At 37.7% G+C, this 23,227-nt stretch overlaps 1 protein-coding gene across 2 annotated transcripts; it reads left to right on the plus strand.

Annotated features, from left to right (window-relative positions):
- Window positions 1–269: 269 nt before the first annotated feature.
- LOC129731614 (clavesin-1-like) lies at window positions 270–13,840 on the plus strand. 2 transcript variants are annotated; one of them, XM_055691734.1, is made up of 3 exons: window positions 270–940; window positions 5,707–6,168; window positions 12,402–12,734. In XM_055691734.1, exons 1-3 carry the CDS (start codon window positions 719–721, stop codon window positions 12,618–12,620), a joined length of 903 nt encoding a protein of 300 aa, XP_055547709.1. In that variant the 5' UTR covers window positions 270–718; the 3' UTR covers window positions 12,621–12,734. The 2 variants fall into 2 exon arrangements, with proteins under 2 accessions (XP_055547709.1, XP_055547710.1); XM_055691735.1 differs by lacking the exon at window positions 12,402–12,734 and adding an exon at window positions 13,461–13,840 and having other exon boundaries at window positions 290–940.
- The last annotated feature ends 9,387 nt before the right edge of the window (window positions 13,841–23,227 follow it).

Consider the following 23,227-nt stretch of genomic DNA (forward strand, 5'->3'; position numbering starts at 1 on the left):
TCATTGTTCGATCAGTGAGCGATCGAAGAAGAAAGTATAATTCCAGATTTCCGATAATACAAACGTTCGCGATACGGCATGATCGACAACAAAGAACAAGCATTTGAGCCTTTCGCGGTCGTGGCGTGGCCTGACGATGAGCTGGCTGCGTTCTTTGTTCTGCAACGGAGTTTCGTGCTTGACGCCTGCATCGTCAGCGGAACAGAAACAATGATCGCAAGTGGCATTTCGATTTCCCATCAGTCGTTGTTATCGTCTCGCGCAGTTGAGGGAAAATAGCGGTGGAAGTCGACGGAACCGAAACAGATAAGAGTCAAATCGTTCAATAGCTTGGTACGCTTCGTACCCGCGATAAGGATAGGCGCACTTTCTTCGGCTGAGCCGATGGAGGTTAAGCGTTGTGATACTTTGGCGCGACGCAGGGAAGTTCGGAAGGTTGACTCAGAAACTGATAAACCATGGACAGTTTGTAAGCTCAGTGTATCAAGTAAACGACGTTCGTTTGCTCTGGTCAAAAGTGAATACACACAGTATTCCGAGCGAGAAGTGTTCCGTTGTTTCCTCGTTCTGACACGGATGCGAGATAGGGATTTTCAAAGTGTCTTCGATTAGTAAGTGATTAACGGTCGGACTAGAAACCGGCCAGTAGCTGATCGAACGTTTCTCTGGACGGATCTCAGTTTTAACATTGCGGTTGGTTTAGTGAAGAATATCTAACATGTCCTTGAAGTTTGACATCGACACCGAGCCGCCAACTCCGGAGTTGCTGGAGTTTGCCCGGAAAGAGCTTCGCGAAACGCCGGAGGTGCGTGAAGCGGCGATCAAGGAGTTACGCAGCTTGCTGAAGGAGGCGACCGATCTGCACTACAAGGATGATGATGATTTTCTGCTGATTTTTCTGCGACCGTGCCACTTTTATCCGGAGAGTGCCATCAAAATGGTGAGTGTGCAATGTTTTTTTTTTTACGAAAAAGCCGTTGGCCAAGTGTAATCTATCCTAATCAAAATCCCGGGAGGTGATTGACTTGTTTGAAAACCTTATCAGTACTCTTACCCGCGCGATAGACTGAAATGGTTGAATCCAAATTTAAAGGCTGGTAGAAATCTGAACAACAAGTAGCAACATATTTCAAATAGGGGAACTGCTCCATTATTCATCTCAGCCCATATATTCATCTCATACAATATGAAAACACAATTGAAAACAGGAAAAAACGCATATTTTCTTCTTAAACCAATCTGCTAATCCATGGAATGGATTCTTCTTAGTTCACTTTAGATTCCTCGTGAAGTAGAATCCTCAAAAACTCACTTAAAAGCTCTAAATTTTATATTATAGTTGCGCATCTGCACTCGAAAACTGAATTAATTCAATCACCTACCTCAGAAAACGAAATCCGCGCATTGTTCTTTCTATACGGATACAACGGGACTCGTTCAACAGCCAATCAAAGTTTTTTTCATCACTAGTGGACCACTTTTTTATGAGATGAATTTCTACAATTCTTAAATTTCAACTGTATGTACTACACTTTTCACTTTTTATTCACTTTCACTATTTAATTCTATCACTTTTCACTTTCCACTTGCAAATACGTGTTTCGGCACTGACATAGTGCCTTCGTCAGTGCTTATTTGGACTGTGGAGAAAATAGCAAAACCCCAAAAATTTATACCTAATTTGGTAAATGACTGGGGCAAATTTTAACTCAGAAAACGTAAACAACTTGAGTTGGGTAGAGAAATGTGCGGCCTGGTGATCCATGCCTTGTCGGGGAGTTTTCGGTAGAAATTTAAAAAGCCAAGAGAAATGATTACCCTGAACTCTGTTAAGGAGGGTAGCTGGGTTTTGTTTGAAAATTTCTAAACTTTCTGCGACATCTAATTTCCAAGGGGATGTTACTGATCGAACTAGACTAATGTTGTCGGTAGTCATAGCGTGATCTTCATGAAATATATGTTCGGCTATTTTGGATCTGAAACGGTAAGTTATTCCTTTTTCTAAGTCTTTCTTAGCCTTCACAAGTTCTGAAGTATGTTCCTTAAACCGGATGTCTAAATTTCTTTTTGTTTGGCCAATGTAAACTTTATCACAATGTGGACATGCAACTTTATAAACACCCGCCCTATGTAATTTGTCAATAGTGTCTTTAGTAGACCCCAACTTTGTTTTCATTTGATTATTTCTACTACTGTAGATAATATCGATACCAAATTTTCTAAATTTTTTACGAAGTTGACGAGTGAAACTGACGTCATATTCAACCACTACTTTTTTCCGATCTTCTGTTAGCGGAGTGAGTGTTGTGTGAGATTTCCTATGTTGGATTCGTTTCTTTTTGTCATAAATGGCTTGTATGGTTCTTCTGTTATATCCATTCTGCTCACCAATATCAAAAATATATTCCATTTCGTTTTTCTTACCTTCATTACGGAGAGGCAAAGATTCCATACGGTGGATCATATGGTGGAAAGAAGCCATTTTATGCTGGGAGGAGTGGTTAGAAGTGTTAGGTATTACCCGCTTAGTATGTGTGGGTTTCCTAAAGATTTCGAATTCAAAGTGGTTGGAGTTTTTCACAACGACCACATCTAAAAATGGAAGCCTGTTGTTTTGTTCAATTTCCAAAGTGAACTGGATATTTTTATGAGGACCATTCAAAATTCCCAAAAAACTTTCCAAGTCCCCCTGTTGTAAAATACAAAAAATATCATCAACATACCTCCACCAACGATCTGGTAAGCAGTCTTTTTCATTTAGTTTATTCTCCAAATGTGCCATGAAAAGCTCACATAAGAAAGGTGAAAGAGGATTCCCCATCGGTGCTCCTTTTGTTTGTTTGTAAAATTTCCCACGAAATGAAAAATAATTGTCTTCCATGCAAAGTCGAGTTAACTTCAAGTAACTGCGTACTTTAGTTTTCCAAGGGTTGTCACATTGTTGGGAAAGAAGCCAATCTTCCAAAAGATTTATAGCTTCTTTCACTGAAACACTCGGAAAAAGTGCTGTGACATCAAAAGAAGCCATTATCTCGCCAGTGTTGATGCCCCCCGATGATTTTAAATTTTCAACAAAAACTCCTGTGCTCTTAACAGATCGACTAGGAAATTTTTTTGGCATTGATTGAAATTCCTTGAGTAACCATTTGGCCAATTTTTCTGTTGGTGCCCCCACCGCAGAAACGATTTCTCTCATTTTATTACCAGGTTTATGTACTTTAGGGAGACCCTTTATTCTAGGAAGAGAAAGGTTCGAAACACGAAGATTTTTCAGAGCTTCACCAAAAATAGGTTGGCATTCTTTGATAGTTTTTTCAAAGTTTTTAACCATGTCGGTAAGGGGGTTGACTCTCTGTTGCCTGTATGGGCCATTATTAATTTTCTCCAACATTTGTTGATCGTAATCATTTTTGTTCAAAATAACAATTTTATTCCCCTTATCAGCTTTTAAATAAAAGACAGGTTTATTACATAATTCTTTGATTGTCTGTAAGTCTGTGCTATTATTTACAAGACGTGGACATTTTTTTAAATTATCCAAGAAGGATGTGCGCACTTCACTAATTTGTGCGGTGGAAGAATTGCAACTGCCCATCCCACTTTCAATATCAATGATTGCCTGTTCAACATTTGGTTTAGAAGAAACAGCAAAGTTGAGGCCTTTGTTCAAAAGTGAATAAATTTGAACTGTATGTATTTTCATCTGTTTTCACTGCGTTGAAGAAAATCAAAAGTTTCCAATTCAGTTTCTGTTAATACGAAAAAATCATACTGGAAATGTTAAATTATTCCGACATAATTGACATAAATCTACAGCACTGTTGTGGTTACCTAGGTTACCAATTTTGCACCTAAACAACTGCAGCGGATATCTAGATAACCTACTACGACGGGCTGCGGCTACGTTCATTCATGATATTGTGATTCATTCATGGTTAACAGTATGATGAATATTGGGGCGTCTTGAGATGAATAATTGAGCATTGATTCAAGTTTTGAGATGGATATGGAATCGTTGTGAAAAATATTTTGCTTTACGAAATTCAGGATAAATCTAGCTAATTTTACTAAATATACAATGCTAGACGATTCCATAAGAGCACGTAAGCATATTTGGTTTATTTGTTCAATACTTTCGGGAAAATTTGGTGTTTAATCTGTGCATTCTTCGTGAATATCTGCTTAATGAGTTGAATAATGGAGCAGTTCCCCTATTTCAAGCGCACATGTGCGGACGAAGCAAACTTTGTACTTTGTATACAGAAAAAAAAACAATCTCAACGGCTTACTGCGATAAAGTTTTTCTTCTTCTATCACATCGCCGCCTTCCGCTTAGAAACTACGGCGATTTACGTGATGGACTTTGGGTTTAAAAACCAATCACCATTTACCTACTTGGATTTGTGGCTGATAAGATTGTGTAACGTTTGTAGGGTGACGTGTTGAGTGAGAATGTTTACTTTCATAACATTGTGCTACGAGTGCATGTCTCTTTCAAGTGATTTGGTGTGAAATGTCGGCTGTTAACCTTAGCCTAGTTCACATCAAAACAAAACTATATCTAGAGATGTTGTTAAACACCCAAATTAAACTATATTTACGCAAAATAAGCAATAATTGTAATTTGAAGCTTGCCTTTTCCAGAAGATGTTAAGTATGTCTTTTTATACCTACATAAAAATCCTTTGAGACGACAATCTGCATAATGACGAGTTCCTTCCACACTGTTTTGCAGATGCAAATTTTATATCCAAAAGATGCAACAAATTTATAGTTGGATGGCATTTGATGCAAATCTTATTTATTATTATCTGTATGCACTTTAAATTTGCAATTTTAACACTTTAAATTTGCAATTTTTCGGATTCCAATGTTTCATAAATTGACCTCAATCACAACAAACGCTTAAATCGCAAAGGTCGCTTTACTCGCAGGACGTCACACATCAGGAGAGAAAGACTCTTGTTATCAGCCAGTTTGCTAAAATTTTATTGAGCAAGCTAAGATATTTTAGTTTATGGTTAATATAAGAGTTCTCATTAAATTGTTCTTACAAAACTGACTACAATTTTGTTTCTTCAATGTTACGACATATTCCAAATAGGGTAACATTTCTTATTTTAACTGCAATTGCTGTACTAATACTATGGCATGTTCTCAATATTTTTCTTTCCTTATTCGTACTCTAAATTCTGAATAGTTTGAAAATGGTTGTCTCTGCTTTTTACCAGTTAGAACTTACTTTAATTGTGTTAGATCCTAAACGCATTGATATTTGAACCTGTAGCTGTTGTGAAAATTAATATAACTCTTATTTTCAATGATTTATAGTTCTAAACAGAAGTCATTTCCGGAATTTAGCACTGATTGTTGCTGCCTGATAATTAGAAATTAGTTCTCTTCTAAACGATTAATGCCATTGCCATTCACGTTATTGATATTCCTCATGTGAGTTTCAGTATAACATCAGCATTAGAGCTTCTACTGACTGGTGATGAGCTCACTGCTCCACATAGGTAATTTAAAACGGTTGCAATACGCCTAGAAGTCTGCAAATCTGAAATATCAAGCTGTGTTCTAGCCGACTTAGTTATAATTCCTATCCTAATTGTAAGGCAAACGTAAACAGTGTCGAGATTAGAAGAATGGAACAGCAATAAAATAAATATTTGAACAAATTTATTCTAAACAACAACTCCCTTCCAGATGCGCCGCATAGCCGAATTCAAGAAAAGCTACCACAATCTGCTGCACAACCTGATGCCGGAGGACGAGAAGCGTGCCTTCACCGAGCACAACGTGGTGAACGTGCTGCCAAATCGGGACCAGAAGGGACGCCGGGTGCTGCTGGTCAACTGTGGTTCCCTGTGGGACCCGAAGCAGGTCAGCTCCGAGCAGCTGTTCCGGCTGTTCTATCTGATCCATCTGATCGCTCAACTGGAGCCGGCCACCCAGATCAACGGCGCAGTCGTCGTGATGGATTTTGACGGGTTGTCGCTGAAGCAGGTAAAGGCGCTGTCGCCTTCTTTCTCGATGCTGCTGCTGACGTTCATCCAGGAGGCGCTTCCGCTGCGGCTGAAGGAAGTTCACATCATTAAGCAGCCGTTCATCTTCAATATGGTCTGGACACTGTTTAAGCCGTTTATCAAGGAAAAGCTCAACAAACGGGTAAGTAAATCCGGGTGGGGAATACCATCGCTAATTACGAACGCGATGAGCAAAGTTCGAGTGGGTGGTGTTATCACTTACTCGAATTTTAGTGTGTTCTTTTGTTTAGCTGGTATGTAATCAATTTCTATTTTATATCGAGATTACGGCGACCAGGTGGCATGTAATGTAGGCAAGAAACGTGGTGTGATTGCGTAGCCTTTTTACGCATGTTAGGTATATACTAAATAACACGCGTGTATTTTTTACGGAGTGTTAGGCTTAATATTTAATCGACTTTGATTGATTAAAACAAATTTTTGAATTGCCAGATATATTATCAGTTATTCTATTAATAACTATCATTGTGCCGTTTTATTTTTTTTTTTTAAATTCATGCAAATCACACAGGATTACTTTTGAAATGTCATCGATCAGAGTACCTGCATATATTAAGGTTGCTTGTAAGCTTCCGATACGAGGCAAATGTTTGGGTACATATTCACCGTTATGCAGTTTTCTGGAACACTTTGAATGTTTTCTTCTTGATAAAGTCTGTCTACTTTAAAAATGTCAAAGTACCAGGAAGTAATCAGTTTATCTCCAAATTGGTTAACTAGAACGGCATCCTTTGTATAATCACTGAGTATTTATTACTTTTGATTTCTTTTTCAGTTGTTTTGGAATGCGAGTAGTTTGCGCACTGCAATTTTTTGTGCTCCATATTCCGATAAGGTTTACTAATTCAAAACTGTCAACCCTGTCAGTATGCGCGATTATTTTCTATCTTTATTTCAAACGCTCCTCAATAATTGTAGATGTTTATCGTTAAGTTTTTCTGCCACCTATAGTATCAGTATTTTAAATTGTGAAAAATTTCGACTATCTGAGATAACATTTCAAAAATTTTCGATCATTCGATCAAAAGAAGAGTGGTTAAGGTGTAATCCCGGTTTGCTCCAGTTTTTTTGTGCGAAAAAAATTAAAAGGAATTTAGTTTGTCGTATTGCGAAATAGCCGGTGTTTGGCGCAACCTTTTGAAAAAGTAATGATTTCAAAACATAATTGACACAACATCGTTTTAGTTGCAGTCTAGGAGGTTGCGGTAAGTAAAATCTGAAAGAATTTTAATAAAGTGCCAAACCTTGGCATGCAAATTGCTCAATTCTGAGACGATTACAGAGAAACAGTCACAAAACTCTCGCATATGAGCTAGAACATCTGGTAATGCAACTAACTGCTTTATGTATTAAGAGTGTTTGTCTCTTTTTAAAGAAGTTGAAGTTTTGCATAGGAACGTTGAATCAAACTTTTCTGCCCAAACAAGCCATTTGCTCTAAGTTTTGCAACAGGAATTGTGTGTAGTACAGAACCTTTTTTATTGCTTCAATTCTCATCATTAATAAAAATGTTTTGCTTCAATTAAACTCTGGAGAAGCAAGGAAAACAAAAAAAAAGGATGACAGTATAATTATAATAATACAGAAATTGTACCCATGTTCGATATTTTGCTAGACTTGTTTTCACTGTTTTGCTGTTCTATTGAATGAAAATAAACATTATAATTATCTATAAAAGTAAATTCTTCTGGTTGCTCTGGATTTTGCATAAGGCGCCAGAACATGATTTTCATCCAGGGATAGATTTCATAGCGAATAATAAAAGAGAAAAAACACTTGACCACTTTTCTTTTAGATTTTCATGCTTTTTCACTGCCCGTTATTTTAAACAACATTCCTAGATATCATTAGTGATGGTCCTAATTTATTTCAAAATTTTCGATAGCGATTAGCCCTTAGCGATTTTAATTTTATTTATTATGATTTTCAACGCCTCGCATGCCAACTTGTAATACAGAAAGTATATGATCAATGCACAATGGTCCAGAAACCAAATTTAGGGGGAAATTTGGGTCTTGAGCTCTATAGCAACATTTTAGAGAAAAACTTTCTTCTACAAAGTTGTTACATATGATAAAGCGCTCATTGGAAAATTATCAAAAATTAGGGCGACCAATATTTTCGATGCAATCAAGTATCTAACTTTTTTATCTATGTAGATAGAAGAAAAATTTGTTCTACAATGTTATAGCTCCATTGATTTTAAGTCACTTTGTAAAAAAAGTTTTTCTCTATCTTTGAAAACGATTTATATTGAAAAAACATATTTTACGCTCTAACTTTTTTATTTCAAGTTTCATCTCAAAACTGTCTTTGAACGACTTTTAGAGCTTTTTAAGAGAAATAATTTGCAATGTCCTCCATTTATAGAGTCAAATGTGCCCTTCAAAATGAGACCAAAAGATATTGTTTATGTTTGCCTCAAAAAGAATAACATACAAATGAAAAACGCATATTTTTTGATGAAAAATATTAATAAGTTTGAGTAAAATCGAGATATTTACAATGTCAGCATTGCAAATTGTTTCTCTTAAAAAGCTCTAAAAGTTGTTCAAAGACAGTTTTGAGATAAATCTTGAAATATAAAAGTTAATGCGTAAAATGTGTTTTTTCAATATAAATCGGTTGTTTTCAAAGATAGAGAAATTTTTTTACAAAGTTACTTAATATTAATGGAGCTATAACATTGTAGAACAAATTTTTCTTCTATCTACAAAGATAAATAGTTAGATACTTTTTTTTTCTTCACATAACATTTATTTGACACGGCACAAATACAATTCAATGTTTAACGGCGCCAATTATAGCTGATGACTTAAAAACTAAAGCAAATTTTTTATCCTCGCTGCCGACTACGAGCTGAAATTAAGTCTAACTCAAAACTAGCATGGAATTTCCAATCTGTGTTTTGTTGTTCAATGGTCGTCTGATAATCGTCGAATGGCATGTATGGATTCGTACTGCTGAGCCACGATGTCGTGAGTTGGGACAGAGGCTCGTAGTCCTTGGGTCCTGGTTCTATTGTGCGGGGTCTGGTTGCTGGTTTTGTGCTTAAGGTTCAAACGTGTTCTTGTCGTTTTGTTGGGTGTAGACGGAGGGGAACGGGACTAGACTGGGACATGGATGGATTTAGCATAGATAGAAGTGCTTCAAAAGGCCACAGAGTAACTGATCACCGCGTTTGTCGCTTCTACGCTTGCTTAAGGAAAACTTCATTCAAGTTTCCAAAAACTTTATACATTTCCGAAAAAAAATTCTTGGTGAATACTACCCCTTTGGTGTGGTAAAACGGTCCCTAAAAATGATATGTCCAAAAACGTCCAAATACTAAAAATTGCAATAACTCCTGCTAGACTTGATGAATTTTTCTGAAAATTTGTGTTATCATTCTACACCAACAGTACCTTTAAACGCATGGTAACAGTATATGGCAAAGAGGTAACATGACAAAAAAAAACATTTTTCTTTTCAAAATTGTCAATTTTCAGGGTCATCCTGAAAGTGCGTCAAATGGGGTTAAACGGCCCAAAACTGTTTTTTTTCCCAAAACCTTCAAATCAAAATATTTCCTGCTAGACTTAAAAGATTTTGCTGAAAATTTGGGTAATTACTCTGCATAACCAGAACTATCTACTTTACCAGAATATACGCCACTTAGGGTAAAACGTTTCCTGAAATTTTTTTTTCGAAAAATGTTACACTTGAGAGATTTTCTGAGAACTTAAATTATTAATATACAGTAAAGTCGCTTTTTACGCGGGGGAAACGTGCCGCGTAAAAAAACCGCGTAAATTCCGGAATCCGCATAAAAGAGCCGTGCGTAAAAAAAACGCGTAAAAAGTGACCTTAGTGTAGATAAATCGGAACAAAAGTGACAAATAAATTTACGTGACGAAAAAAAAATTAGTTTCTTTGAAAATACTTGACGATTTTCGGGGTGCTGTTTTCTCTACAGAAAAAGGTCCAGAACCCGAATGTAGGATTTTATAAAACAACAAAAAAGCTTTTATTTAATATCAAATCCAGTTGCATCATTTGCAAACTGACTAAAAAGGACTAAAGTTTTTCTTGACTCTTTAACTAAGTTTCAAAAAAAAGCATCAAACAAGAAGTAAAAGATATTATCAGTATCTTAGCGCCGACGCGATTGTACACGATCCATGGCTGCACGTCACCACTCTTGCAGACTGCGTAGGCTGCGGAGTAGGGTGTCCCAAAATAACGTTTTGTCAGATAGTCTGGGGCTCAACCAGAAAATTATTGGTTATGGTGTAACCTTAAAACTTTTGTATGGCGACAACCCTGGAAAGTGTTTAGTCGACGTGCTAATTTGAGTTTCATAAAAAAATCCATTTTTCACGTTTTTTTATTCCAATTTTTTTATCACTTAAAAATTCTTATAGAACCGAACCCAAATATATTTTTTGCGCATTCCTCGGAGCCCAAACTAAGAGAAAATAATGTTACGGCTTGTTGTGGCTCAAATTTCATTGCTACAAATTTTTTAGCTCTTCTAGAAAAGCGTACCAAACTATACACTAGCAATCATCCTATGCCACCGAAAGATGGGAATTTTATGAGGAAAAACTTCCTAGAAGACACAAAGTTTTAGGTACTATGGAAAGAATGTTTTAAAATGCGACAATCTTCACTGTGTGCAGTATCAAGTCAACTTATCAACGAAAAAGTCGTATAACCATCGCCTACTAGGTTTTGATTTTTAGTTCAGACATAATTTTATTTTGGATAAGTGAACCCAGTTCTTAATACTATTTATTCGAATCCTCTGTATTTATTATATACTACGTAGTAACTTTCAAATGCAGTGAATTAACTTTTTAAGTTCACAAATCAATAAAAATATCATCCATCCCATTGCTCGATCATTTTAGCTGTTAATTTACGCTATAAACTACTTATTATTTACATTTTTCAAATAGTCAACAACAAATGCCTTGATGTAGTTGTTTCGATGTTTACGGTTTTTAACCACGGTTACCAAAACTTGAGCTTTTCGTTATAGGTGGATGGCCCGAATTCATTTGAAGCCTTCTGCCAGCCCTAGTGCCCGTTCCGCGGGATCGTTAACTTCATACAAATTCTGCAATTTTTCTTTGATTTGTATGTACTCAATACTATTGCTCCAACTCTCAGGGCCTTCCTGATTCCAGAGCGCAATGACCTTAGACACAACAATATCAGTACTCTCGGAAATTGATTTTTTAACATTCTCTCGATGGAATCGGTAAAAGCTTAATACCTCTTGTTCAGAAGTGTCTTTGTTAATTTCTTTCGTGAAGCGCCCGTTAAAATAACTTTTGTAACTTTGAGTCTAGGCGACATCGTCAGGCTTCAAAGACCAATAAATAATGGTTAATCCGCAGCGGATACTATGTATATTGATAAAGATTCAAAAAAACTAATATTGCTAAGCAGCTGTCACCTCGAATTCGTCACCGTTAATTCGTCCAAGCTGTATTATTCAATTTTATGATTTATGATGAAATTTTCTTACGCTAACTCTCTATAACCTCAGTTTGATATTGGCAGTGTGTTTGTTTTCTGAGAACTCAAGCGCTTAAAAGCAAAATGTGATTATGGTAACGGAAACATCAAGATTTTATGATTTCCGGAACATCGATTCATGTTGCTGGCTTTCGTCAAAATATATTGATAACAACGACGAATAATTTAATAAAGTTGATCATCGGCATGGGATTTTGCGACAGCGTTTAAGTATAATTGAGCATAACTGAATCGTACGCAGTCTTGAAATTTTTGCACAATTTAATTTGATATATAGTAACCAAATAATCTACACCAGCGGTTCTCAACCTGGGGTACGCGTACCCCTGGGGGTACTCGAAAGCCTTCAGGGGGTACGCGAAAGAAAAGTCAGTAATGGCGGACAAAGCAATTTTTCTCTAAAATACTTCGTTTTTTTTTTTAATCTTGCTCTTAAAACATAACTGCAGCAGTCAAACAAACCATAGTTTAATTTGAAACCTAAACAAGACTACCACAACATGATCTACCACTAATCTCTCCCACTCTGCGAAAACATTCCAAGCCAGGGGGTACAACCGATATGAAAAATATCGCCAAGGGGTACGCGAACAAAAAAAGGTTGAGAACCGCTGATCTACACAATCAATCCAATGACATTGATTCATGACTTTGTTTACTTCATCATACACTAGCTAAAACAAAAATCTCCTGTCCGGCAATTAAATTTGGCACTGAAAGACTAAATTCAAACCAGATTTGGCAAGTAGAAGGCAAAAAAGCGTGTTCAAATGGCACCAGCTAATAATCTCTTCTTCACTACATCCCCTGCGTCGGCACACGAAACAGCTTTTCTTCCACGGCAGCGATATGCGCAAAATTCACCAATTTATCGACGCAAACTGTCTGCCAGCCAACTACGGAGGCAACCTGCCGGCCATGAACTACGGCGGCCGGGACTGGTACCCGTGCGTGTTCCGACACATCGATCACATCAACGACTGGAACCGGTTCGGCTTCACCGATGATCCCGAGTTGCAGAAGTATTTCCAGAAGAGAAAGAATTGAATCGTTCGCTAGAATAGGATGTAGTATTTTGGGCTTTCTTTTGATCTTAGTTGAATTAAAAATGGCAGTAGTATTTTGAACAACTTCTTTTAGCAATGTAATATGAACGTGAATACATTAGTTCAATTCGAGTCCTAACTATTTGAATTAATTGTCCACTTCTCCATGGATATAATCTGGCAAATTTATTATTCTAGAGCTCTGCTGCAGGATATAAAAATTTGCTGCAATAAGGATGTCATAATCTAAACTGTGTCAGATCATGAATTTGACACTAAAGTTTTGAATCTTCCAGTTGGTCTCGAATTTGTTCGAATCTCGGCTGGGAAAGACCGTCAGGGTCAATAGGATCGCAGCGCTAACCCGCAATTCTCCTGTACACTGCGAAATCTGTGTAAAAATTACGGTATGTCATATTCCGAAACGGAATTTTACACAAACACTTTGTTCTAATGTTTGTACAAGGCTTACGGAATCTCCGATTCCGAATTCCTCTCGTAGTTTACGACCGGATAGGACGTAAACTACTGACTGGCTGCGAGTTTTACCGCAACAGCTTTTATAGTAAATCACATTAAACTATTAATAGCTGATCAACTGATAAGTAAAACTTCAACACCAATCCGCCAATCATTGTCATATTATCCGACCTGTCAAAGGCGCCACGATTACCACCATGGACAGAAAAAGGGGGGCAGCTCTGTAATCGCCAACTATTTATTTACGCATTGTTATTTTTCCATCACTCAACTGTTGATCGTTGGACTCCTCTGCGGGGTGTACAATAAACGAACTTAAAGCCAACTTAATCTAATCTGCTTTTTCTATTTCCTGTTCTAGATGTTCTTCCACGGAAACGACATGAAGAAATTCCACAAGTACCTGAGCCCCGAGGTGCTGCCGAAGAACTACGGCGGTGAGCTGCCGGAGATCGACTACTCCGGAAAGGATTGGTACCCCTGTGTGAACAAGTGCGTGGACCACATCCGGAAGTACAACGAGTGCGGTTTCGCACAAAAGACTGATGAATGATGCGCAGGTGCAAAAAGAGCAAACCAAAACATGTTAACCCAAAGACTCAGGTGTGGCAGTGTAACGATTAGGTTTGACCTTGTTTTTTGTTACAATTTTTAACGTGAAAATATGAATTTTTAAGTATGTTATGTGTGACCGCTGTTGCCATTTTTCAAATATATTTTCATATATTGCAGTAAAAAAGGTGTTATACCTCATTATTATCGTAATGTTATAGAGAAAAATTCAACTTACATCGTCATTGAGAGCCTAACCATATTGCACCCTACGTTGCATGATCAAGGTCATGGTTTTGTAATCACTGACGAAACATTTGTGAAAAAAATGTTTATGAATCATAAAGAAGTACTTGTAAAGTAGAAAAATTCTTCATTTCAAGTTGATTTTCTCTTTACTGGATACCCAACCAGAACACTATTTCACTGATATCCTTTATTTTGATCTGACGGCACCAATTCTTCTCCAGTTATCGTTTCAGATTTAAATCGTTAGTGAAAATTTGGAAATCATCAACGTAAACCAGCTAATAATCCAGCAAAAGCAACATCCAAGCTCTTGCTACGTGCAATCTACTGACCTTGTTTATTTAATGTATTAATTATCGACATTCATCTGACCCCAGGGTTTATACGAATGTGACCATAAAAAAACGAACACATATATGCACAAACAATCGTTGTCTAAAACTAATTGTACTAAAGAAAAAGTCAAATAAGCCTTACACATGGTTAAACAAAGAACACATTACACGTAAAAGTACATTTTGACCCCATTCGATGCGTCTAAAGTGTAACCTGATAAAATCTAAATATCAAACGTCGAATAGTTCTACCTTCTTCGCAGCTTCCCAATTGCCGGTAAAGTTTGCTTTAAAAAAATGAACTTTTTCGGATGTTGAAAAAAAACTAAAACAGATAACTTTGTTTGATAACTTATTACGTCCTCGCTTCCGGCAGTTAACCGAAACATTCGCCATAGCGGACGAAATCATGCGTGAAGGCATGTTTTTGAGTTCTTTCTTCGTTATATTTTCCACCTCAGTTTTCGCGACAAAACTGTTAAGGTAGATCTTACGCTTCAGGTTTGCCAAGAAACTCTCGATGAGACGCAACTGGGGGACGTTGGGCGGGTTCACCGACTTGGGTACCACATCGACATTCAGCCGTTCCAGCTCCTCCAACGATCGCTTCGAACAGTGAGCCAACGCCAAATCCGGCCAGAACACCGTCAATGTCCCCGTTCACGGCCAGTCCGGAGTAAAAGAAAAATGGCTTTGACATCCCCTACTCGGTGATTTTCAGTCACAGCAGCACCATCTTGGGGAAATTGGTGTGTGAAATGAACGACACCTCGGACCCCCATTTCCTTCGTACAAAATGCCTTGCCAGTCGTTGTCATCCAGAGTGAGATAGGTCTCGTCGTCCATCACCATCGCCACGTCGCACAGTGGCAGGTCTCTATACAAAAGTCGGAAAAAACCTAAAAGTCTTTTTTATATGATTGGAAATTACATATTATTACAATTTTGGTGTAGTGAACTCATTTCTGATGTCAGAAAATGTTGAAAATAGCAATTTATGCACCTAAAGTGCCGTTAGACCTTTCTCATGATCAGATTTTTGTTTTTGCTTCAATCTAGCCTTAAATTTTGATAGGAGAACCGCTCTTATATTCATCTCATCACCTATATTCATTTCATTGCCCTTATTTGTTCAATTTACTGTGAAATTTTACTTTTTTTAAGTATAAGTAGTTCGAGGTTTTTTATTTTACTCTTGATTAAGTCGAGTAGTCGGAAGTTAAGAGCGATGAGAAGAGCGAAATGAAAGCGACGGGAAGAATATAGGTGCTAAGATGAATATTGGGGTGGTTCTCACACTTGTTCTTCATCGAAAAAATTTAGAATCGCATTTTTTTGGTACTTAGGGTACTCCTTTTTGAATTAGTGTGGTGCAAGAATCGTCATAATTCAATTCATTTTATTTTGAAAACTTTTTAGCTTTTAAGCCGTTTGACCAATTCAAGATCTTTCTGCGAAAAGTTAGAGGTCTTTCAAGGAAAATCATGAGATCGTATGGTAGTTTATTTCAACGTCATAGAAAATATAAAAGACGACATGTTTTTTCTAATCAATTCAATTTATTCTCTCTTTATTCATCTTGCATCTCTCTATACATCTTGTGGTCCCCGTGGCTCTGTGGTTAGCGATGTCGGTCGGCTAGCTCTCCCACACGGTTGTGATATCGGGTTCGATTCCCGATAGAGTCGAGGATCTTTTCCAGCTGGAAATTTTCTCGACGCAGCACTGGGGCACGGTGTATCGTTGTACTTATCCTACACATGCAAAATGTGCCAAAAACAATATCGATAACGGATTCTCTCAACTAATCTAGTTGATCGAGACCGCTATTAGCCCCAAGGCTAAGCGTGCGATATTGTTTGTTATACATCTTGCAGTACTGAAAGCGGTTTACATGTTTATAAAAAATATGCTTGAAACTTATGGAAAAAACTTCATGTATACTTCCCAGTCAATCATGTTGTTTAAGTATACGAAATTGAATATTTTACAACTGACCACCATTTGTCTCCATAGTTTTATTTTTAAAATATCTCCCTATGAGCAACGATGTGCAAAACGGGACCCAAAAATCTGAAAATTACAATAAAATTCCCATTGATCGTTGGTTATCCGATCGTTCCGAACTGTTTCACAAGATTGTACGATAGAAATGACTTTAGAAATACATGTTTTTCGGCTTCCCTGCAATATGTTTTACCTCGATTGAGAAATTGGTATATATAATTATATTTTTGGAAAGTCTTGAAAATCAATCAAAAAGCACACAAATTTCCCTTCAAAATGAAACTTGTTGAATCAAAAAAAGGTCATTTACACTTTGAGAATCTTCGGAAAAATGCAAAAAATCAAAAGTATTGACATGAAAAATCGAGGTTTTTTCCGGCCTTCGACCACTGTGCGTCGCGAATCGCCAGGGAAATCGACTTGCCCATCTTATTCAGCCGCTGCCACTGCGTCATTAACTGCAACTTCGAGAGCAGTGAACGGGGCGCCGCGTTCTGGCACCTACGTCCGTGTTCGCCAGGTATATTTTCACTGTTTGGCCGGTTACGACGACCTCCCGGCCAAGCGCACGCAGCGATCTAGCCATTTTACCTCGGTCTTCCTCTTCAGCATCCTTTTGAGCTTCTGGTCGCGCAGAGTTGTCGGCCGTCCGGAATAACCGTGGGCAATCCGCTCACAGACTGATCTAAAGAGCTCTGAAGAGAGTGAGTGAATCTCTACTGTTTTTTAAGCGATAAACCTGATTTTGTTGATCAGACACCGCAAGCGAGAGCCATGTGAAAGCTTTACGCCCTTTTTAACGAGCGCAAAATCACACGCGAAACATCAATAGAACTCCCAGCAACCAGCTGCCTCCGGCTCTGCTATGTATAACGTTCCATCAGACACGAGAGCTAGAGTAAATTATGTCGTTTTCGTTTTCGCGGTGTAGGTACACTTTTTCCGTGCTATACTTTGCAGCTTCAAATAAAACATTTTCAGTGTCATTGCATTGGTATGCGTAATAATGGGATAGCTGTCAATTCGTTTTGTTTTGGTCATTATCGCATTCGTCATTTTGTCTCGTTTCCATTTCATATGTCCATCTCGCAAATGTGCTGAGAAAAAATTTACCTGACACTTTACCACGTGGAACGAAAACCAAAACAAACCAGTTTTGACACATACGTGTGAATGTGTTGGTAACTTCCTACAGTACACTCTGCTTTTTTCGGGTGTCGTCAGGGGCAGAAAAAGTGTAGGGAGAGACAGAAGAAGGGTAGTCCGAAAAGTCAAATAAAACATTTTCGGTGTCAAAAGTGTCGTTTGAGTGTAGCTACACCGCGAAAACGAAAACGACATTAGCTTGCCGCAATTAACCCACAGTCACACTCGGTAAAAGAAATGTAAAGCTTTCTTCATTTGCTTGCATTCGCTTGCAACGTCTGACAATAAACTATACTACCGCGCAAAACATGTCCGTCCCATTTGTATTTTCAGCAAGCTTTGATTGTTGTCCAATCCAAACAGCTGGAAGTGCTACGTCGCAACATTTTTAAGTTTTTCGCTCCGTTACTACGATTTCAAATTATCTAACCTACAAACAACATCAAAATGGGTTACGTCCATTGTCTGCCATACCGCTCGTGGAAAGCTGGATAGTGCCAAATTGTTGTAGATGCCGGAATGGGCGTATAGGTCGTCCACAAAGTAACGCACGATGTCCATTTCAACGCGGAGGGTTACCGTGTTTTAAACGCGCCCACTTCTAAACGGACCCTTGTAACAATATTGGTTTTATCAAAGTTTCATAGTGGTTACCACTGTTATATACCTTTTTTGCTCGAGAAAAAAGCGCATAGTTTGAAATTGTTCAGACGTGTAGCACCTTTTTTATAGCATAAAAGTAGTAACTTTCTAAAAGTTCAATTATTCAACAACAACAAAACACGTTTGGTCATAGGAAATACCAATTATTTGGGTAGTAATGGCCGTTTTTTCAAAACACTTCTTTTTGTCAGAGGTTTACGGTATTAACGATAGCGACGCAGCAGATCAACTGAAATCGAAATACTCATATTATTTCATTAGTTTAGAAGTGTGCCGGGTATCTGAACGATCGTTTTTATAAGCATTTTGTTTTCAGTGCAAACGCTCCCGTTTTTTTCGAAAAAAAACCTGTTTCGAGTGCTGAAAATTAAATTTAAAATTGTTTCTCCGGCAAAGTTCAACATCGCGTACCAAAAATCGATCATTCAACGATCAGGGAATTTGATAACGAACATTTTAAAAAAGAGATGAAGAAAATCAGCTCAATAGTTTCCCCGCAATCGTAAACACGGCAGTCATTTTTTTGAGAAACACCATTTCGAGATAAACGCGTTTCAAGTTTATCTCACGCGGCCGTGGCGCGGCGCGCTGCAAATCGCTCTAACTTTCTCTTTATTGCTCAGATCTTCATAAAAATTTGTAAAAATATTCTCAAGATGTTGTAGTTCAAGATAATGCATTAAAGAAATTCGGTTTTTTGGAAACTAAAAAGGTATATAACCCCTTAATACAGCCAAAACAGCGCTATAAAACATTGATAGAATCAGTTTTGTTACTTGGGGGAGTTATTCACTGTTTTCGCTATTCGGTTTGAGTCTGAGAAAACTGTCAAAATTTTCCTGCTGACTCATGGGTTACTATGATCTATTAGTATAGATTTCGTGTGTAATTTCGCCAGTGCGTGTGAAGGTAAACCCATGGAAAATCGACAACTTCTGCCCATTTTTTTCAATGCAGACTTTAGCATCACTGCACTTCAGTTAACTCGAACCTGGAAGCGTTCAATTTCTCTTTCGTTGGCAACCCTAGCTCCAGACTGCTACTCGAGATTCGCATTTCCACTCCTGAACGTTTTGCTGCTGCGAATTCCGTAATTTTCTGTTTCTGAACGATTCTTACACTGGGCCCACAACCAGTTGTAAAGCACAAGAAAAAACGTCTATTTTTGGAAGCGAATATCAATTGAATAATTTATACTTCAGAGGCGCCAAGGAGCGCCAAAATACAGGAAAGGTTAAGAAGCGATAATTTTTCATTTTTTCCAGTTTGTGCTACATGGCAGAACCTGTGTTGAACGCTGGTCAAGAGAAGCGTATAAAATTGTTCTAGGACTCGAACTAGAAATAAAATTTAAGGTCGTTGGGTCCGATTTGAGGTATGCCATGGCATTCCATTCTGTTGTAGGACTACGTATTGATTTTAAGAAAAATTGGCCTTCATCCAGGGACCTGGTCCTTTAGCACACTGATGATACGTACCGGGTAGTGAGACTTTTTTGCACGAACCGATTTGAATACGTTTGGCGTACGTTCGAAACGGACCTCCACTTCCTGGCTTCCACTGGCCAAAACCATCCTACCACCACCATTTCAATAGTGTGAAGAGTGAAGAGCCAATGTTACTTCCCTGCGGGACTTCGGTGCTTATATCTCTTCCGAAGCTTGTTTCTGTTACTTAAGCAGCAGCTATGCTGTTCTAGATTAGCATGACACCGAGGTAATATTTTAATATTTCATGATTGAGAATGCTGGACGGTTTGTTGAGATCGAGTAATAGCCCTCCCTGCGTTTTCTTTGCAGTAGTTTCTTATAGTATTTCGTCAACAAGCTCGACTGCAGCAAATAACATAATTTTTTTATTACGATAACCATATTGTGAACTAAAAAAAAATTTCATGTTCGTTCACTTTTTAAGTATTTCGCTAAACTCTTGTAATGTGTCCGTTTGTTTGCAGCAGAACTCCTCCCAACCGATGCAAATGCATTTTTAATTTCCTGATTGTATGAAATAAGCACGAAATATTTAACGACAAAAGAATAGTCTCAGGAATGAGTACTGGTGAAAGTTACTGAAATACCATCTCCTTTTTTAAGCTTTTTATTTTCAATCGAGCCAAGTTGAAACTTGCACGCAATAGTTGAACACAATAATTGATTAGGTGTAGATCTTTTGCGTGCAATTATAGAACAATAGGTAGGGGTAAGCGGGGTAAGACCGCCTCCTTAACCCTCTAGTACCCAAATTAATTTTTAGACGGACTTTGAAAAAATCACTATTAAGCCTCATAAACATTTTTAAGGTTCTTATTGAAGCTTTTTAGAGGTTCGACTGAAGATCGCCTAGAGGCGGCACTGGGCACTAGAGAGTTAAGCAATTCTGTTTATAAAAAAAAAGTTGCGGCTGCAATTTCATTTTTTCTTTACTAAGAGGCTCTTCTATTCAGTGCCCGCATCTGAAAAATAAGAACTGAAATATTTTTGTTTATTTTCCCGCCTTTTTTTAATTTCATAAATGAATTCAAAATTTGCAGATTTTTTTTCATGCGGGGTAAGCCCGCCCACCAGCGCACACTGGGAAAAAATGAACCCAAATTCCCACCAACTAGAAGCTGCTGGGTTGGCAACCTAATATATAGCATTTCTTATGTAAAATTGGTCAATAAATCAATTAGTGATGGTTATTAAACTGGGACATGGTTATATGGGAAAAATGCGATGGTGTTATTTTTTCGCTCCCATGCACTTTTCGTGTTCCTTATGGGTCCTATAACAACTGTGTAACTTTTCAGATCGATCGGTGAAACGCCCGATTTTTAAAGCTTCCATACGATTTTATATGGGAAAACCACTATTTCAAAACTTTTTCTATACAGATGTCTAGTTGGCTCCTAAAAATATATAAATACATTATATATACAGGAAATTTTCCTGGGAAAAACTCTTCTGAAGACCGCAAGACGCTACCTTGCTTGTGAAAAAAATAATTCACCCCAGACTGATTGAACATCTGACGAACGGCTCACCATTGAATTTTACTAGCAATATTGCTGCAGCATGCTGCTGTTGCAAATTCAACCATGTGATGAGAAATGATATCGCTTAAATTTATCTTGGAGGCATCCCCGAAGATACTATGAGCAAAAATCACACTTTGAAAATTAATTCCACGCGAAAGTATTTCTCATACTTAAGCAAGTTTGCAATAGCAGCAGTGTTGCTGGGAAATCTCAATGGTGAGCCGTTTGCCAGACATTCAATCAGTTTGGGGTGAATAGCTATTTCTACAAGCATCGTAGCGCCTTACGGTCTTTAGAAGAGTTTTTCCAAGAAAAATTTCCTACAAATATCATGTATCCATATATTTTTAGGAGGCAACTGGATATTTGTAGAGAATAAGTTTTGAAAAAGTGGATTTTCCATATAAAATCGTACGGAAACTTTAAAAATCGGGCGCAAATCGGGCGTTTTACCGATTGATCTTAAAAGTTACACAGTTGTTATGGGACCCATAAGGAATACGAAAAGTGCATGGGAGCTAACATTTATTTTTTGTCCCACCCTAATGGTTATCTTATGTGGTTTGAAATTGCTCTACTGATCCTGTCAATATTCCCTTTGTAGTGTCGAGGCATTTGGGTCTTGAAGTAAAACTACAAACAATTGTATACGTGGCGGTTTTACCCCATGTATAGTGGGCGGCTTTACAAAGTATTCTACCCAAAAAGTAGTCAAAATTACAAAATTACTCACGGCTTTCGATATTTCCGAAAGAAGACAGAATCAGGCAAGCGATTGAACGTATGTTCACAAACAAAACAATAGATTTTGAGACAGAAAAACCTAAAGTCTCAAAACCGCAAAATAATAGCGCATTGACCGGTTGCCAGCTGAAAAATTGTTTTTGATTGTTTCTGTGACCGTTCGCGCGCTATCAAAGCAGAAAGGGGTGCAAAATGTTATGTAATTACATTGTAACATGTCTATCAAGAAAAATTTTCAATTATTTTATAACTTGGGAGAGAAACTACGTTGGGCGGTCTTACCCTGTTTACCCCTACCGTTTTGATTCAAACTTCGAACAGTCTCAGGCTTCGAACACTTCGGTATAAATATCGAATTATTACGGCTAGTGTTATAAAAAGTATGATTATTATACACCATTTCGTTCTTCGAAATGTCCTTTACCCAAGGATGTATAGATCTTTACTGTAGGACCACTTCCAAGGAACCAGCACGTTGAAGTGTTCGGAGTTTGAATCAAAGCCGAAATCTAAATTCTCTTTGTTTCCATGTACCAAACATGTTTAAATCTATTTAAATAACATTTAATTGCAACAACAATAAAATAACCAACGTTCTGAACCTTTAAGATCGATCAGAAAATAAATTTTTCGTTGATTTTTTTAGTGCTAGAAGTTACATCATAGCTTAAGTGTTCGAAATTTGATTCAGTACGGTACATTATAATTTCATTGATTTTCCAGACAATCTTAAGGTAGTTTAGGTATGGAATGCCGAGAAGACTGTATTTTGTTACCACACAACATAGCGAAAATTCTCAGCGAAGGGACAAATAAAATTGCTTCGAAGCCAGTAATCAATCCTATCAACATTAACTGTACCCTTGACTTGTACTGATCCTAAGCCGTAAAGCATATTTATTACAGGTTACTAATGCTTCGCGATGCTGACGTTTCAAAAAATAAAAATAAAACAACTGATCCGGTACCTATACAATACAATGAACCGATCGAAACAATCGCTTATTTTCGCTCTACTGATAATCAATCTACTGATAGCAATAACCGTTGCTGACAGCCCTACAAATCACCGCCAACGTTGATCCTTCCAGAGCGATCAAAGTCGGTGCTTTACAAAAACGGGCTCTGACGATGATGATTCGTGCTGTATAATTGTTTGGTTGTGGGCGTTTATCAATTGAAAATATACTGTCCGAAGAAAATTAGAAAAAACAAACGCAGCCGATAACAGGGCACTTTCGCTGTTTCGAGACAGTTCGGCAGAAAACAGGGACTATCAGCTGATTTCACTATTGCTATTTTCAACGAACTTGTATGAGGTAACCAGATTACAAAAGTAACACATTTAAACTATTCTATTTCAGGTGGCACAATTTTGCGTTCGATTATCAGCCGGTAAATCATTGTTTAGTAACC

The sequence above is a fragment of the Wyeomyia smithii genome, chromosome 3 (assembly GCF_029784165.1).
Source record: "Wyeomyia smithii strain HCP4-BCI-WySm-NY-G18 chromosome 3, ASM2978416v1, whole genome shotgun sequence".
Taxonomy (NCBI): domain Eukaryota; kingdom Metazoa; phylum Arthropoda; class Insecta; order Diptera; family Culicidae; genus Wyeomyia; species Wyeomyia smithii.